Raw genomic sequence first — 18,353 nt, forward strand, 5'->3', positions numbered from 1 at the left:
CGCGTGACTGCTAAGGAACTGAAAAAAGACCTGTCAGATGTGGGCACTGAAGTTTCAGCTCAGACAATAAGGCGCGCACTGCATAACGAAGACCTCCATGCCAGAACGCCCAGACGCACCCCCTTGCTGACTCCAAAGAACAAGAAAAGTCGACTGCAGTATGCCAAAAGTCATGTGGACAAGCCACAAAGGTTTTGGGACAGTGTACTGTGGTCAGATGAAACTAAATTAGAACTGTTTGGGACAATGGACCAGCGCTATGTTTGGAGAAGGAAGAACCAGGCTTATGAACAAAAGAACACCTTGCCTACTGTGAAGCATGGCGGGGGGTCAGTTATGCTTTGGGGCTGTTTTGCTTCTAATGGTACAGGAAAGCTTCAACGTGTGCAGGGTACCATGAATTCCCTTCAGTACCAGGAGATCTTGGAGGAAAATGTGATGGAGTCAGTCACAAACCTGCGGCTTGGGAGACGTTGGACCTTCCAACAGGACAATGATCCGAAGCACACATCCAAGTCCACTAGAGCATGGTTGAACATGAAAGGCTGGAACATTCTAGAGTGGCCATCGCAATCACCAGACTTAAATCCAATTGAGAACCTCTGGTGGGACCTAAAGAAGGCAGTTGCAGTGCGCAAGCCTAAGAATGTGACTGAACTGGAGGCTTTTGCCCATGAAGAATGGGCTAAGATACCCATAGGTCGCTGCAAGACACTTGTGTCAAGCTATGCTTCACGCTTGAAAGCTGTCATAACTGGAAAAGGATGTTGTACTAAGTACTAAAAAATAATGTCACTAGGGGGTTGAATAAAACTGATAATGATGTGAGCACAGTAAAGACATTTGTGGTTATTCCATCATAAATATTATGTTATGTTTGTCTAATTTACAAGTGCCTCTTTGATATAATTGTAAATAAGATGACTGAAATGATCAAAATCAATGTCAAACTGGCCAAAACACTTTATTTCAGTGGGGGTTGAATAAATTTGATCACAACTGTATGCCTCTTTAACAAGAATAGTAATAATATTCTACATTTTGACACACAGCTGCCGCAGTGAAGAACCCAGTGCTACCCGCTCCCATGAAAGCAGAGGCTGAAAAATGCCTAAAAGACTACCTCCACCTGGCACCAGCAAGACACTCATCTTTAATTTGTTAATTACACGTTTGTTGCATATTGTTGATTTTCTGTTAAATAAACATGTTAAAGGAAAATCCCTTTCACTTAATTTTGTTTTGTGGTAATAATATTAATTAATTACATAAATTAATATAGCATAATTTTCCAGTGTATATTTCTGTTTGAGTCTTTAGGCTTCTTAGTGGCTCATACGATCTCGCTACTTGTGTATTTCATAGCTTTAACTTAGGGAGGAAGAAGAATATAAAATCTAGCTTTAAATGTAATTCAATCTGGTTTGATTTTAAATGCCACATTCAGGTACGTTCAGATGCTGCATTTTAGCTATACTGTACATATAAGTCTGGAATGCAGCGTATGAACGTCATTTTGGCATCCAAGCCTGCCGTTTAAATGACGTACTGCAGATGAATAAACGCCGTATTAAATAGTCTAGGAGAGATCTCATAAGCGTCTCCGAGACGCAGGCGCGATCATGACGCAGCCAGGTAGGTCTGTAATGCAGCTGCTGAAGGTCTTTCACGATCCACCACAGACTATCAGAGACGTGTTGGCGATGAGCACGCGCTCTAATAAATACGTATTCCAGACGAACTGTGTTACATCCAGCAGAGTCTCTGATATGTACATGTGCTATCAGTTTATCCTTCTATACAACCCCCTTCACCAAGCGTTCGGCTGAAGAATTAAAAGCATAAAGGAGTTTGTAGTGGACAGACCCAATTTTAGGGTTCGTACGGCTGCTTGAAATACTTGGAAATACTTTCATTTTAATGTTGCATTTTCCAGATTTAAAAAAAGTGTTGGATATTGGCTAAAGCATTTGAAGATGCTTGAAATGAACTGTGTTTCGTTTCGCAACAAATAGCTATTTGACTGAATGGTTCGCTTATATAACGTTAAATATATAAGTTACAAATACATAAGAAATGTACCAATCTCTTGTAATTCCAGCGGTAAACGCGAGAGTGCATTAAGACGTTAAGATTGTGTGCTTTGAAAATAAACTACCATTAAATAAAATATTGCTAGTTTGTTAGGTAAGGTAGAGCTACTGGATTAAATCCTAACACCAAACGAGCATATATCTTAACTACATATTAATACGCCAACGTGATCGTTTGGGGGGGGGGGGGGGGGTGGTTAGGTAATAGCTAGCTAGCGAATTAGAGAAAAAGCAAAACTGTAGCTGGCTACCCAAACACGCACATTTAAAACATTGCTGTTGTTTTGTGTATTGTTTTGAAATCAAACGTCCTTATATTTGATCTTATATGATAATAAAGCAGCGCTGCGTAGCGCGTTGTGGTGCCTGTTACCACGTCACAATCGTAGAATTCGAATTGAGCCTCCATGGAAACCGCTAGTTTACATTACGCGTTGTCATAGTGATGTACAAACAGAACAACATTTACGGTCGACTACGAATGAATTCCGTGTCGTTTTCTTCTGCTTTTTATTCAAAACGTTTGTTCTGAGGTTAGTTAACCCAGATAACTAAATAAGATATTCAGATTGGTTAAATCTCTACCACCTGGTCCATGGCGTACTTTGACTCCATGGCTACAAGCAGCAGTTTCCTCAGCATGGACGACTACCGTCTAGTGCAGCACGAGGTCCTCTGCTCTGCCTCCAACAGATACGAGGTGCTGGAGTTCCTTGGCCGCGGGACTTTTGGCCAGGTGGCCAAGTGCTGGAAGCGCGGCACCAGTCAATCTGTCGCCATCAAGATCCTGAAAAATCACCCTGCCTATGCCCGCCAGGGCCTGATCGAGGTGGGGAAATTATGGTAGATTTAAAAGAGGTTTTGAGAGTCAATGTGTCAGGGCTGGCTCGGCTGCCACTCCCTCTACCACCAGGAGTTGCAGTAATCAGCAATGATCCGTTTCAGCTGTCTGAAGTTTTGTTTATTGTTTTACCGTGCTCTCACGGCTTATATTGTTTCTTTTTTCACACGTCAAGTACCTCCCTGTACTCCCGCGTTACACAATTGTAGCCCTGATTGTGATGTTGCTTTGTTCCTGCTCTAATAAGATGTAATAGGCTGATATTGGCTAACACTGCAATTTGTAATCAGGGGCAGTGGCGGCTGGTCAATATGGGGCGCTGGGGCGCCGCCCCCTTAATATTGTTCCGATATTAAAATGAGTTCATTATAAACTGCGATAGTGAGGAAATTATTTAGTGACACTGTGTGTCTAATTGCCATGTTTGAATTTATTAAAAGTGTAAACACATAATTGTATTTAATTGCTTACACACTTCCTGTGTGCGGGGCGCCGGTCTAATGAGAGTGCATGGAGAGGCATAAACTTTTGCCAAGCACTGATCTGAGGCTGCAGTTTAATTTCAGACACACCCACTCTTGTTGGACACACCCACTCTTGTTGGTAGTGTCAGTCAGCTGCGGTTCGTTAAAGCTGGTTTATACTTTCGCGAGTGATCGTAGGGCGAGACTCCGCCCACCTCGCGCGAACCTCCAACGTAAATCGGTTCATGTTGAATATCAGCAGGCTGGAGCAGCAGCTCATACAAAATGAGAGAAAATTCAGTTTTATCTTTACAAAATAATCTTCTCACAAAGCATTCACTTGAAGAACGTTAGGGCAAAATTCATGTTCAAATAAATAAAGGGCAATAAGACTGCTTTATTTGTTTTTAATTTGTTTACACCCCCCTCAATTATTTGTGCACCAGCCGCCACTGATCAGGGGTCATTTCCCTCTGGAAAAGAGCATCTGCCAAATATAGCAAAAGTAAATGTCTGAAGGGAGCCATGCAGTAACTGGGCTGATGCTATTGAAGTTACGTAGCATATTAGCCCTTGAATGCTGTGCCCACATAACTTAACGCCTGTCCCATCTTCCCCCATCTGCTCAGATGAGCATCCTGAGCCGTCTCAACAAGGAGAACGTAGACGAGTTCAACATCGTTCGCTCGTACGAGTGCTTCCAGCACAGGAACCACTTGTGCCTGGTGTTTGAGATGCTGGGGCAGAGCTTGCAGGACTTCGTCAAGCACAGCCCGCTGCCGCTGAAGTGCATCCGGCCCATAGTGCAGCAGTTGGCCATGGCGCTCCTGAAGCTGAAGAGTCTGGGCCTGATCCACACCGACCTCAAGCCTGACAACATCATGCTGGTGGACCCCGTCAGGCAGCCGTACCGGGTCAAGGTCATCGACTTCGGCTCCGCCACCCACGTCTCCAAGGCTGTGTGCTCCTCCTACCTGCAGACCAGATACTACCGGTGAGTGGCACGGCCTAAGGCATGTTGGAAACAGATGCATGGTTGCGGGAATCGCTTCCGCTCGAGTGTGCTTGAGAGGTGAACTGCCCGTTGTGGATGGCTGTGGTGACACGGCTGCACATTAAGATTGTGATAAGCCTTACGATGAACTGCAACGCGTTTGATTGCCATTTGATTTATAAGTGATGTATTTTTAACTGGATCATGTAAGTGTTGTCATTTATCCAAACACCAATGAATAGAGAAGTTAAGATGATATTTTTTTGGTTGGTTTTATGCTTCAGGCTTTGGTAATATCAGTACAGGGTACCTGCACTGCTCCATTGTAGTTACACCATGGCAGTGTTGTTCTGTATTTACGTAGTGGAGAACAGCACATCAGTATGTAGTGTCAGTGTGTCAGTGTAGTGTCAGTGTCAGGTTACACTACAGTAGTAGATGGGTAATGCACAGGCCAGTATTGTGCTACCAATTTACCAAAAGAATATTTCAGGTAGTAAAAAAAATACTTCTTAAAGCTTTTACATTTTCACACATTAATTCATCACTCTGTGTTAAAGTGAGTACCTTTGAATCACCACAAACCACAGTATCATGCTAAACGTGATAATGGACGTTTTTGTCTTTTTTGTCCAGATCGCCCGAGATCATCCTGGGTCTCCCGTTCTGCGAGGCCATCGATATGTGGTCCCTGGGCTGTGTCATCGCCGAGCTCTTCCTGGGCTGTCCCCTGTATCCTGGAGCATCTGAATACGATCAGGTCAGCCCACGGGCCTCGGACCCGAACCTCGCCTTTCTCACGCTTCTGTCTTTATTCACGAAGCATCGAAGAACAGTGGTGATTTAGAGTCTGCTTTCCCAACTCCTTTCCAGAACTTCCTCGCTGTGTAATAAAAATGTAAATCTTGTTTGGGAGAAGAGTGGAGTTGCTAACAGTGATGGCCACCTTTATTCTAACTATGCAGCTTGCTAGCTGTTCTGTAATGACTGGCAAGGAAGAGACTATGAATGATTTTTGGGGAACCAACAAAACAATTAACTCAAATGTGTTGAGAGTGTGATCTGTGGGCCCTTTAGGCCTGAGATGTGTTTGCTGGCTATAATTGGTAATCTAATAAGAGCTCTTTACAGTAGTGCTAGAAATACTGTCTTGCAGTGGGAAAAAATCTCAGGTTTGCATGACAGTGGAATTCTAAGATGGGTCCAGGTGAAGCTCCCAGTACAACAGGGTTGACTGGTGCAAGGTGTTTTAGGAAAGCGAGGCCCTTACTGTGTTAGAGGTGCAGACCCATGGTGGCTTTGTGGCTATAGGGACATGTAGGGTTTGGATAGAGTAGTTGTCTTTGCTAGCTCGTCTTCAGGATCAATATATGAACATAAAATAAAGTCATCCCATCATACCATAAAATCATCCCTCCTGTACGCTGTCGCCGCAGATCCGGTACATCTCCCAGACGCAGGGCCTTCCAGCAGAGAACCTCCTGAGTGCGGGAACCAAGACCAGATGCTTCTTCCACAGGGGCTCTGGCTCCAGCTACCATCTGTGGAGACTCAAGGTCCCCCATCCTTCTTGTGCCATGTGTTCAGTTCATAAGAGATCTGTAATGGCACCTGACAGTACACCTGAACGTTTCTTCTCCTTCTATGTTCCCCAGACGCCTTTAGAGCATGAGGTGGAGCTTGGCGTCAAGTCCCAAGAGACCAGGAGATACATTTTCGACCGTCTCGATGACATGAAGCAGGTTATTTGTGCTCTTGTACACCTTATTGCACGCTTAGCATCACTGCTGTGACATGCAAATGAAGAACAAAGCGCACCAGCTGCTGGTGGAGCATGTAGAGCAAGGTCTTGGTTTTGAGTTCAAGGGTTTGAGGGTTCGTGCTGTCATAATAAGAAGTGTATGTAAGTCACAACAGCGCCTGTGAAATGCAGAGGAACACACGGCAATGTTGCTGCTGAAACAGCGTCTTAGGCACATCGCCGCCCTCTGCTGGCACATAATATGACCTACCCGTTCGTCTCCCATGCAGGTCAACATGCCCATTCTGGAAGGCACAGACGTTCAGGTGGAGAAGGCTGACCGGTGGGAGTTCATCAACCTGCTTAAAAAGATGCTGACGCTGGACTCAGGGAAACGGATCACGCCATTGGAGACTCTCAAACACCCATTCGTCACCATGGCTCACCTCTCTCACTACCCTCACAGTGCACAGTGAGTGTGTACAGGGCCGTCCCTCCGTCTCACACAGTCCAGCCTGTGTTCCAGCTTCGACGCGGGCAGGATGGTTTGCGTGTCGATCATTATGCAGGGCTGGGCGCTCCATAATTTGCTTCTTTCGTGTTAAATGTATTCAGACAAGGAGCTAAGAATTCCAACTGGAAGCACACTAAAGTTGCATGCAAATGGAAGAAAACCCCAAAGAGCTCTTTTTAAGGAACGCCATCTTATTGTAACTTGCTGTAGCACAGTGCTGTAACTCACCTCTTTCTGTCTCACTGACTCTGTGTGTCACTCTCATTGTCTGTCTCACTCTCTGTCTCTCTCACTTTGCAGTGTAAAGTCTTGCTTCCAGAACATGGAGATCTGTAAGCGGAGGTGCACGGGCTTCGACGGCAGCAGAGGCCTGTTCGGCAGTGGGGGCGTGGCTGGGGGCGGGGGCCAGCACCAACTCCAACCTCCCAGTCACCTTCAGCAGCCAGCCCGACCAACACAGCCAGGTGGGCCTGCCAGCACAAGCTTGTCGTGTGTTGCACCAGTATCCCCAAACCTACAGCTCACATTAAACACTGCAGGTGTTCAGATAAGAAATTACTCACCGGAAATGTGCTTTTCAGCTATGTTTGAAGGGTCTTGCCATTAAGTACATGTGCCCTGTTTGTTGGTTGTGTGTGTGTCCTCTGCCACGCACCCATCTCAGCCCATCGTCATCTCGGACACACTCCGCCCCGCTGTCAGAATGATCACCATCTCCAGCGACACCGAGGGCAAGGACAATGCCAAGATCCTGCCCACCAGGTGCCCTCACCACGAACTCCTTTGCTCCGCCTCCTGTGCCTCTGAGCTCTGTGTTTGCTCTGTGTTGAAACGGTCACCCTTCTGTTTGCTCACTTTGTGGATTTAAACACTCCTCCGTAGCTGCGGCGTGAACAAGCGGGTGGACGTCAACAGCTGTGTGACCGTGCGGGACTCGGACACCTGCAGCCCGCTCAGCCCCAGGCGCCTGCCCACCTTTGTGGAAAACGCCGCCACCCTGCCCAAGTCGCTGGCCATGGTCATCCCACCGGGTGAGTCCCACGCGCTCTGCCTCTCCCTCCCCTCCGGCTCTGTCGACAGGCCGCAGTCGTTGATCACTGTCTCACATCTCCTTATAGAATAGAGCGCCGCGGCCTCCGGGATGGTCCAAAAAGACCTCGGTTGTGCCTTCTGCCAGAGCAGCCCTGCCCGGCGCCGAGAGACACAGAGCCGCGTCCTCCAAGTTTCAGCCTCTCTGAGCCAGGTAGAGCGTCTGTAGAGCAGTTTGCCTTCTCACGCTGCAGCTGCCGTCACACTTCACACTGCCCCATAGAAAATGTTATCTTCGCCCTGTTGTCTTATCCACATGCTGCAACCAGGTGTAGTCCAGAGAGTAGTTCAGCTGGGAGTATTGATATCTCACTGCCATTTTGTGTCTTGGCTCCTCCTACAGGTCCAGGATCTGTTGTGATCTCATGACAGTTCAGGAGGCAGATCCCCCTGGCACCAGTCCACCAGTCAGGAGGATCAACTCACTCCCTGCTCTTTCTTCAATTTGCACTCCTGTTACATTTGCACATTATATTTCTAATTCATTGCATACGTTCACTTTAATTGTAATTACACCAGATTCCTCATACATTCACTTTGCACATACAGTATGTTTACTTACTGCTGCATACGTCACTTACTTGAATGTAAATTTCAGAGACCTCTATTTATTTTATTATATATATAAACAACTCAGCTATATTTTTTATCGTCACTATTGTACTTACCGTTACTATTGTACTTACCGTTACTATTGTACTATTCCTTTTTTTTACTGTTTTAGTTCATGTTAATTTTAAGTAAATGTTTACCGTTGCACTATGGAGTCTGAGAGTAACGTAATTTCAATCCTGTGTATGTCCCGCACGTATCACAGATTTGACAATAAAGTTGACTTTGACTTTGAACTACCCCTCAGCAGGCTCTTCTTACCTGAAAAAAATGACTTTATTACAGAATTTCAATACTGCAGTGTCTGCGCTTTTTTGTTTGTTTGTTTGTTAGTCCATTTTTGTTTGTTTTAGCCTATTTTAGTATTTTGTTTTTAAATTATGTTTATTTCAGATGCATCATCTGTTTTATATATTTATTTTTATTTAACATTTATTCAACCAGGAGGAATCTCACTGAGTTACAATAACTCTTCTCCCAGGGAGTCCTGGCCAATATTTGCAGAACAAAACAATTATACACAATGACATACAATACTTCTATACACAACACAATTTCAGAGAGGGTAAGAAGCCTAGGTTTAAGACAGCTTGACGCTCATTCCAAACATAAGGCGCATACAATGAAAAAGCCATTTTCCCCAACTCTGTTCTTTCTAATGGGGTATCTAAGAGCAATTTATTTTGTGATTTTGTATTATATAAATAAGATAAATTAGACTGAAATGGAAGTAGATTAGAAATATATAAAGGTATTTTCCCCATTAGGGCCTTTGCAATAAAAAATCAATACATGATACTTCCTACTAATAATTCTATCCACTGAATTTCTGTGACATTGCATGTACACCGTATACATGTGTGGGGCGCCAAACTTATTCGTGTCTATTAAACTTTTGGCAAACACGTGACTTGGAGAAGCTTTTTAATTGGTTGCCTTGAAGTTTGCGGCGGGGAGCAAAGACACGCGGGACACGCCTACTTTTTCGGTAGCCTATCAGCATAGTTAATTATATTTCCTCTTATGTGACTGGATTATCCTGGATGATTTGCGTTAGCGTTTGGATAGCTCGTTAGCTGACCAAGTGGACGGGAAGATTTAACCTGTTGTACAGTTTGCATTTCAAGTTGGCACATAATTTCTTCCAAAGGATGTAAAATTCAGTTTTATCCTTCTATACAACCCCCTTCACCCCCTTCCTGTTGAAGAATAAAAAGGATAAAGGAGTTTGTAGTGGACAGACCCAATAGACTCCTTGCACTCATGGCTGTGACGCATTTGCGTTTTCAAATAGTGCGGCCCGAACGTTTCCGATTGTATTGTTTACAAACAGCGGCATATGCAAAACTAGCCAGCGTAATATCTAAATGAGTAATCGGCACTCAGTTTTTAAGTTGCAACTTTTCCAAAAACAATGTAAGAAATATTCAGAGCACTGTTGTGTTCCTCTTTGCTCGGCGTCTGCGAAGTTTAATGGCAGTTTAAGTCGTCATAGCTTTCCAGTGCGTAGTGACCTCAGGAGCCAGTGGCTAATAAACATACGTCGAGACCAATTTACTATCTCACCTCATACAAAAGTCTAGCAGACATTTCATACCAGACCACTCGATTGAACCAAAAACCCCAGAAGGTCGGAGAAGACCGAGAAAGGATGCAGTACCACTTTTTTTTGAATGGCACGGATACAGCATTCAGGCTCCACGGCTGAGTGTGTAGGAGAGAAGAGAAAGAGCGGCTGACCCAACCTCCCTGGAAGATCCATCAACTGATCTTACAGTGGATCAGGATGTTCTGCTCCTGAGCCATCATCGCTAGACATGTCCTGCTCTGAAAATGAAGATCTGTCCCGTGAAGTGGAGGAGCTGAGAAATCAGCTTCATGAGTTGCGTGCCCAGCTAACCTTTGGGTTGCAACGTTTCACCGACCAGGACATTAGATTTTACACCAGGTAACATGCAGTAAACTTTTAGATGCAATTCACTGCCACTTTGACCACCAGTCTGCTGTTAAAATTTGAAAAATATATCAAAAAATATATCATAGTATGAAAGTACATTATATACACATAATAATAATAATAATAATAATAATAATAATAATAATAATAATAATAACAATAATCATCATCAACATCATTTTGCCAACACATTCCCAAGCTATGACCACTTAATGACATTTTGGTGGCTGATTGAGCCATCCATCCAAAAAATGGTTTGGGTTTCAAGACCAAAGGCTGCAGCTAAGAAGAATGAAGATGTGTCTCATTCACGAATGTCAAAGGTATGACAACATTTTTTTTACCCAAAAAAACAACAGTAAGTAGCAGATGACTCCTGCTATACATGTTATGGTAATATGTGGAACAAATGACCAGATGTTATAAATGCTGTTATTTACAATGTAGTAAACAACCTTAACCTCATAGTTGTGGTGTCCAACACCTGAGGGCAGTGCAGTCTCAGATTACTTGACCCTTAGGAATGTCATAGAATGTTCTAGAGAGCTTGATTGTTCATAATTGTTAATAATTGTAATTCTTTAACATTTTACATCATTTCCTTCACAGAGGCAGGTGCTGCAGCCAGTTGATGAATTTTTCCTTTTCCTTGTGCACCTCTCTGTTGGACTCAAGGAGAGAGACTTGGGACACCATTTTAACATCCGTCCTTCAACAGTGAGCTGAATTATTTCAACCTGGACAAACTTTCTCTACACATTTCTTGGATCTGTGTGCATTTGGCTGTCACCAGAGGACGTGAAAAAAAAGCCTTCCTTCAGAATTCCAAGACTATCCTGATACTCAGGTTATCTTGGACTGCACTGAGCTCAGGTGTCAGACACCATCATCACCACTCCTACAAAGTGAGATGTTCTCCACATACAAGTCTCACTGCACCATGAAGGGCCCAGGTGGCATAGCGCCACACCAGGGAGCATCTGGGTGGATGATGAGGCTACATGGAGCGTAATTTAAATTGAGTATCCTGCAATACTCAACGGACTAATACTAAATGGACATGTTGGTGGAGGGAACAGTGGTGATGAGGAGGTGTTGGGTAGATATGGTGTTAATTAAAGGAATATGGAAGGACAGATGGTGGTAGATTTTGCTAAGAGGATAAAGATGGCTGTAGTTAACACTTACTTTAAGATAAATGTAGAGCACAGGGTAACATAAGAGTGGGGGAAGATGCACACAGGTCGACTATATCCTCTGTAGGAGACGAAACCTGAAAGAGGTTAGTGATTACAAGGTGTTACCAGGGGAGAGTGTAGCTAAACAGCATAGGACGGTGATATGTAGGATGATGTTGGAGGTGAAGACGAGGAAGAGAGTGAGAGCGGAACCTAAGATCAGGTGGTGGAAGTTAAAGGATGAGGACTGTGATGTAAAATTCAGGGATGAGGTGAGGCAGGTACTGGGTAATGGTGGTGGTGTTCTGGATACCTGGGATGAGACTTCAAATGCAGTGAGGGATGTGGCTAGGAAGGTACTTGGTGTGACCTCAGGACAGAGGAAGATAGACAAGAAGTCGTGGTGGTGGAATGAGGAAGTTCAGGAAAGTTTGAGAGGAAAGCGGTTGACTAAAAAGAATTGGGATTTTCAGTGAGATGAAGAAAGTAGACAGAGGTACAAGGAGATGTGTCGTAAGGCAGAGAGAGCAGTGGCAGAAGCTAAAGAGAAGGCATATAGCAAGCTGTGTGAGAAGTTGGACACTAAGGAAGGGGAAAAGTACAGATTACTGTACTGTTCAATTGAGACATTAAAGGGCCAAATTAAATTGTATTGGCAAAATGATTTAGATCATAGAACTAAATCACATAATGAGATAAGTCTTGTGTGTGTGTAGTCTTTCATGTAAGCAATACTTTTCAGTCAGTTCCAGTATTTGGCCAGTAGATGGAGCCCAAGTACTACCATAGAGATATTACAGCGACAAAAAATACATTTTAGTGAATTAAAAGGTTCATTTCTAGTCAGGCAGTGCACTTTTTTTTGGTTATGAGATGTAATTGGAAAGTTATTTATCTCAATCATACAAGACCCATTAATTGTCTGCATTCTGCATAACAGGATTACAGCATGAGTTTTTATGATTTCTTAGGTTTTTGGGTACTATAATTGGCGCCCCCGACATGCCAATTCGAACCAAATTTGGCATACCTCACAAGGGCCTCAGACTATAAAAGGCTGTCAAATTGGGAGTTGATCACTTACATGGTTTATGAGTTATAGCAATAAAGGTCATTTATGGCACATATGTTCTTTGATGAACATGATATATTTAATCTTTACACAACTTTCTGGGTTTTAGGTAATCTGCATTGCAGCTCATGTATTGACAATAATGAACAGCAATGCAGATGACCTAAAACAATCCAGCAAGTATAAAGATTAAATATATAAAAGTTCATTATCTAGAATGGCATATATTAAATCTTGAGGCAGACAAACTGATATGACAGAAGTATATGATCAAACTGTTTATATCTCTCCCATAAATATTCTGGATCTCTCTCAAAATACAGCTATAAACAAGATTATCTAGCAGATGACAATTGACTCCAAACATTTAATGGTATAGTGACTAACAATGTTCAGAATGAAGATCAAGATGCATAAAAATGGCTATGACAAAACAGACTGAATATGACAATGTTGTGTAGGTTGCTTTATTGTGTAGTATGTCTCGCAGAAAACCATCTTATTGGACAATTAAACGAAGAGCGAAAGAATGGGTTGATAGAGACATACAGTCAATTCAGGCAACAGAGTGGGGGTAGAGCCCAAATTAATAAAAAGAAAACACTATAATAGGTCTAGATGGACGAGGGGGAGACTATGGACTCAGTGGTTTGAGTCGTGGAGTGAAGAAGAGAAAAATGCTTTCCTGAACAGTCTGGAGGAGAGGGACGCCATCTTTGTTGCCCAGTTCTACAGAGCAGTGGCCAGCACTGCAGGAAGAGACTGAAGACCCTCTGGAAGGACCTATGCTCTTGAAAGTGTACACTATTAAACCTGTGCAACACAGTGCAACGGTAGCCTGCGAAGTCACTGCAGCGCGCACAAGCGGCGAGGGTCCGCGCGGTAAAAATGACATAAACGCTGTGGCTCCGCCCGTGCGCGAGGGCCTCGCGCGCTGTTGATTCGCGAGGTCGTGCACCTCTCGTTTTTGGAACTTTGCGTGTGCCGCGCCTCAGCGCAATGAACAAAGTCATGTTTGCCGGGTTCATACACCTATACAAGGTGGAATTAAAGCACTTGTACGTCACTTTCAAGGTCCATTTCTATATTTCCCAGCACGTTAAACTTAATTAAGTTAAATATTTATACATATATTTGAAATGATTCGAAATAATTGGCTTTTTATTCACATTACTTAATCGTTTATTTTCAAAACGCCAATCTTAACTTCTTCACATTCTCTCATGTTTCGTCCTGGAATTACAAGAGGATCGTATTTGTTAACATAATACAAGAGAACTGTTCAGTCAGGCAGATATTTGTTGTGAAACGAAGTAGTTAAAATTTCAAGCATTTTCAAGTACTTTAGCCTAAATTCCAGCACTTTTCAAACCTTTATTACTTTATTAATTTAATGTACAGGACATGTTTTCTTTGAAGGAAGTTTGTTTTTATCTGTTTGCTTGTTGAAAAATGTTTTTACTTGAAATTACTGACAGATCCATACGAAAATATTGCTTTATTCTTTTAAGCATTAAATAATATACACTGTGTTAGGTCTTGGTTCAATAGGCTATGTGCAATCATTTCAATATGTTTTAATAAACATTGAACCAGTCTGGCCCTCGGCTTGTAGCAAATTTGGTTTTTTGGCCCTCTGTGTATTTGACTTTGACATCCCTGTCTTAGTAGTATTGGGTAGTTGAGACGATGGGTCATGGGCATAGTAGTAGGTATTATTAGATCATAGTCGTTGGTTGGTTAATACATCCTAGCCAAGCCTGTTGCATGACTCCGGATGTTAGGTGCAGGATTTTATCATCTTGTATTATGTTACAATGTAAGTCCTAGGTAAAGAGTGCAGTCTTGGGTAGCGAATAATGACATTGAGACAAGCAAGAGAAGAGCAAAAATAAACAAGCGATCATGTCAGTCTCAGGAATAAGGGAGATTTAATGGAATAAAGTGCACTAACTCAAAAATCTGTCACTTAATCCAAATCAAGGAAACAATAACATGCAGTCATCTGGTACATACACAAACAACACTCAGGTGGCTAACTACCTGATTGGCCATGCTGACCGGTGACATGAACACAACGTAACAAGATGAATTTACTGCATTTTTAACACTTTTTGTTTTCAACATAGTACATCATTCATCTGACAATGTATTTTTTGCATCTTTCAAGTTGCATTACTGCATTTTAGTCTACTACCTTATATTTGTTTAGCTTATTATTCTTTCTTTAATGTATATTCTTAAAATGTTCTGTCTGGTATTCTTGCCAAGGAGCAAAGTAAATATTTCATTGTACACAGAAACCTGTTTCCTTACTGTGCAAATGTCAAAAAGGTCTCTTAATTGTCAGCTGTTTCTAAATGGAACTGGTTTTCAAGAGGACAGAAGATCGTCACGGTCGGCCGGTCCAGCTCCATAGGGGAGACGCCCACTTCACGACTCTCCACCTCCCGTTCACTCCCTTGGTCACAATCCCCCACCTACTGATTATCACACGCACCTGTCTCTAATTCCCTCTCACTCCTTACAAGCCCACAGGTCCTGCAGGTCGGTGCTGTGCATTCCTTGTGCCTGTCGGGAGTGAGGCTGCGTGTGACGTCTTCTGCCGCTGTCCTGCACCGACGCCAAGTTAGTAGTGACGCTTGTGCTTTACGCACTTCTATTAGTGCTCTGCACTCTTCTCTTTTCTTTAATATATTTGAGTGTGTTGTGCACTTTGAGCATGAATATGGACATTAAAGAGAACACGGCACCATCCACATTGTTTGCTGCTTCTGTCACCCCGTTACAAAGAGCTGCAACGCTAGATGGTTTCAAATCAAAGTTAAAAACATCCATGTTTGGCCAGGCCTTTGGTTAAAACTTTTGTTGATATAATTTTGTTAAATTGATTTAAATTTCTATTTTTTTATTCATTATATTTTTCAGTAGTGACATTCCCAAGGATAGATCTCTGGTTGTAATAAGCTTCTTTTCCTGTGTAAAGCACTTTAATTTACTGCTTTGTATAAATTATATACGTATATAAATAAACTTTCATTGCCTACGCCATCAACTCGCAGTGCCGTTACTCCCATCTTAAAATTGGGTCAACCACCATATGGTGTAAACGTGCCCCCACCTGAATAACTACTAATTTCTCAATCACAAAAAGCAACAAACTGATAAACAACTCAAAACTCCATATTCATTAAACTCCTATATAATAAAACGAAACAAAAAACATTTTGCACTTTGTATTGCAGTTCAATTGAATGGAACATTCTGTTGCTCCTTCGTTGAGTCAACAGGTAGGTGTACGTCAAGCTGCTGATCTGTGTCCTGGGCAGATGTTGGCATGTGGAGTGCATCGTGCTCCAAGGTTTTTACTTTTGTTTGTTGCCATATTTAGCACCAACGCAAGGTAGGAAACCTGTAACAACGCAGAACAAAGGTGGTTTGTAAGGGAAGGACGACTGCACTGCACATCTCAATGGCTGGAAACACTCCATGTAAACTTCACGTAAAAGTTCATATCTACACCTCACCTCCTCCACCACTTCTTATTTTTTCTATGTGCCATTCCCTGAACCTCACTGTTCTTTTCCTCCTTTCCATCCCTCTGTTCAGTTTTCCTTTCCTCATTTATCACACGAGTGACAGAGCTCTGATATGGATATAAAGACAAATTCTAAAACTATCGCTAACGCAATTTTTCACAATACAGTACATGACATACAAACCGTAGAAGACACTTTTCCAGCACCTCCCCACATACCTGCACCAAAGCCTCTCTGTAGCTCTGGAAAAAACACTTCCTTGCACTGTTCACAGTAGATACACGTCTCGGAATTATGAGGTGTAGATCTGGGATAAATCTTGAGGGATCTTGAAGCCTGTTTACTCATCCATGTTGTTTCTGGTGTCCTGCTGATCTCACCGTTGATGTTATCCTCAGGGGTAGCAGCTCCTCGGGAGAAAGGTGGAGCACTGGTCACAGCAGAAACAGCAGCAGAGACCTCCAGGTCAATTGAAACATCCTCCATTTTAGTAAAAACCAGAGGAGCCTTAGAAACAGAAACAGTAACAGAACTGCCAAAATGATTCTTCATTAAGATTATGAAAGTAACAGAACAGAGCCATCTCCCCACCCCACAAGTGTACCTGTTCACAAGCTCCTCCCTGCTGGAGGAGCTTCTTAGTATTTTCACTCAGGTTGGTGATGGGTGGCAGACGAGTCCTGGCATTCCACATGTGTGGAGATTCAGAGGGAGGTGGAGAGGCTGCTGGCACGTTGCTTGGGATGTTAGGCCAAGCACTAGGGCAGGAGTGGCCAACCTGCATGCGTTGCTGCATGCGGCTCTTTGCCTGGTTTCATGCGGCTCCCCAGCCGGTCCGCGCTCTCACCTGCACTAACGGTCTGTGTCGTGGCCCGGTTACCTCATCAGCTCTGAGGGCGACCCACTGCTACATCTTCGTGCTGCGAGGTTTGTTTACAAGCCTAACGAGCCGCTAATACCTTTAAAACTGGCGTAGTGGAAAACACGCATTTGACTGTCTTCACACGCTCACACGAGTTACTAATTCGCCAACTACTGGCGATCGATCGATCGCGATATAATACTTATTTTTTGTCCATTACACCACCCCCCCCCCCCCACCCCAACAATTTACATGTCCCTGTATGATGTGGCTCTTTTACACAGTAAAAAAAAGTGACTCTTGGTTTCTGACGGGTTGGCCACCCCTGCCCTAGGGAAAGCTGCTACAACAGTCTGTCTGGAGTCACCTGCTCCAACCCAAGTGAATCGCGAAGTGACATTTGCCCTGGTGGTAGATTTAATGAAGGGCTTCAAGACAGAAGCAGAAACGGTGGTCTTGTTGATGCAGGACCACATGTCAGCATTCTTAATGTAAAAGGCATTATATGTTTTCGAGGTAAAAGCAAACAAAAAAACATAAAATATATTATTTTGAAAAGATAGGGTGAAAAATAAAGTTGTTTGTCTGTAATTCTCTGTTATTTGGATTGTTTTCCGTCTAATATTTGGCTGTCATAGAAACGCGCTGCTTGATTTACTCGTCTCTAAACGTCATACACCACGTAATGGAGCCTAATCCCCAGATGCAAAATAGTTTTATGCCTTTGGTGCAGTGTTGTATAAAGTATTAGAGACCCATACTTGAGTAAAAGTACAAGTACTCTATCAAAAAATTGACTTGAGTAGAAGTTGAAGTGTTCTTTAAAAATTTTACTTAAGTAGAAGTACAGAAGTATTCAGCATTTTTTGTACTTAAGTAGTGCAAGTAGTTTATTCTAAAATTTATTACTCAAGTACTGAAAGTAAAAAGTATTGTGTTTTGAATTAATTAAAGAAAGCCATCAAAGTTTGATTATCAATTGTTTTTATATATCACTTGCAAATCAAAGATGTCAAAGACCACAAATACAAGTGGTCTGTATGTACAAACAAGTAGCAACTTTAAAAACTGGGCTTAACACTTCGTACACAAAAAACATGACCTATGTCCCGCTACGTCATAGGTTTGATGTTAATTTAGCTAAGAAAACGAGGTGTATTTTGGACGTAAAATTTGTCTGTCGGATTCTAAGGGTGAGCCTACTGACCTGCGTTTACCCTCAATAAATGCCCTCACCCTATAAAAACACTACACTATAAAAATGGGCACATGTTTAGTCAGCATGAAAAGAGACACGGCTTACTGTTGCTAAAAACACATCGGCTTTATGATTGCCAGCCAATGTTAAGTGAACACTGCAGCACGTCATGAACATAATTAGGTTAGTTAGCTAATTG

General features: G+C 42.8%; 1 protein-coding gene across 1 annotated transcript; it reads left to right on the forward strand.

Annotated features, from left to right (window-relative positions):
* The first annotated feature begins 2,688 nt into the window (after positions 1-2,688).
* On the forward strand, positions 2,689-8,105 carry LOC143474600 (homeodomain-interacting protein kinase 2-like). Its single transcript, XM_076972101.1, is given in 11 exon segments — positions 2,689-2,922; positions 4,028-4,392; positions 5,029-5,152; positions 5,829-5,948; positions 6,048-6,134; positions 6,424-6,605; positions 6,948-7,053; positions 7,055-7,111; positions 7,312-7,409; positions 7,530-7,678; positions 8,080-8,105. Coding segments are annotated over 11 exon segments (1,548 nt in total).
* The last annotated feature ends 10,248 nt before the right edge of the window (positions 8,106-18,353 follow it).

The sequence above is a fragment of the Brachyhypopomus gauderio genome, chromosome 14, assembly GCF_052324685.1.
Source record: "Brachyhypopomus gauderio isolate BG-103 chromosome 14, BGAUD_0.2, whole genome shotgun sequence".
NCBI lineage: Eukaryota > Metazoa > Chordata > Actinopteri > Gymnotiformes > Hypopomidae > Brachyhypopomus > Brachyhypopomus gauderio.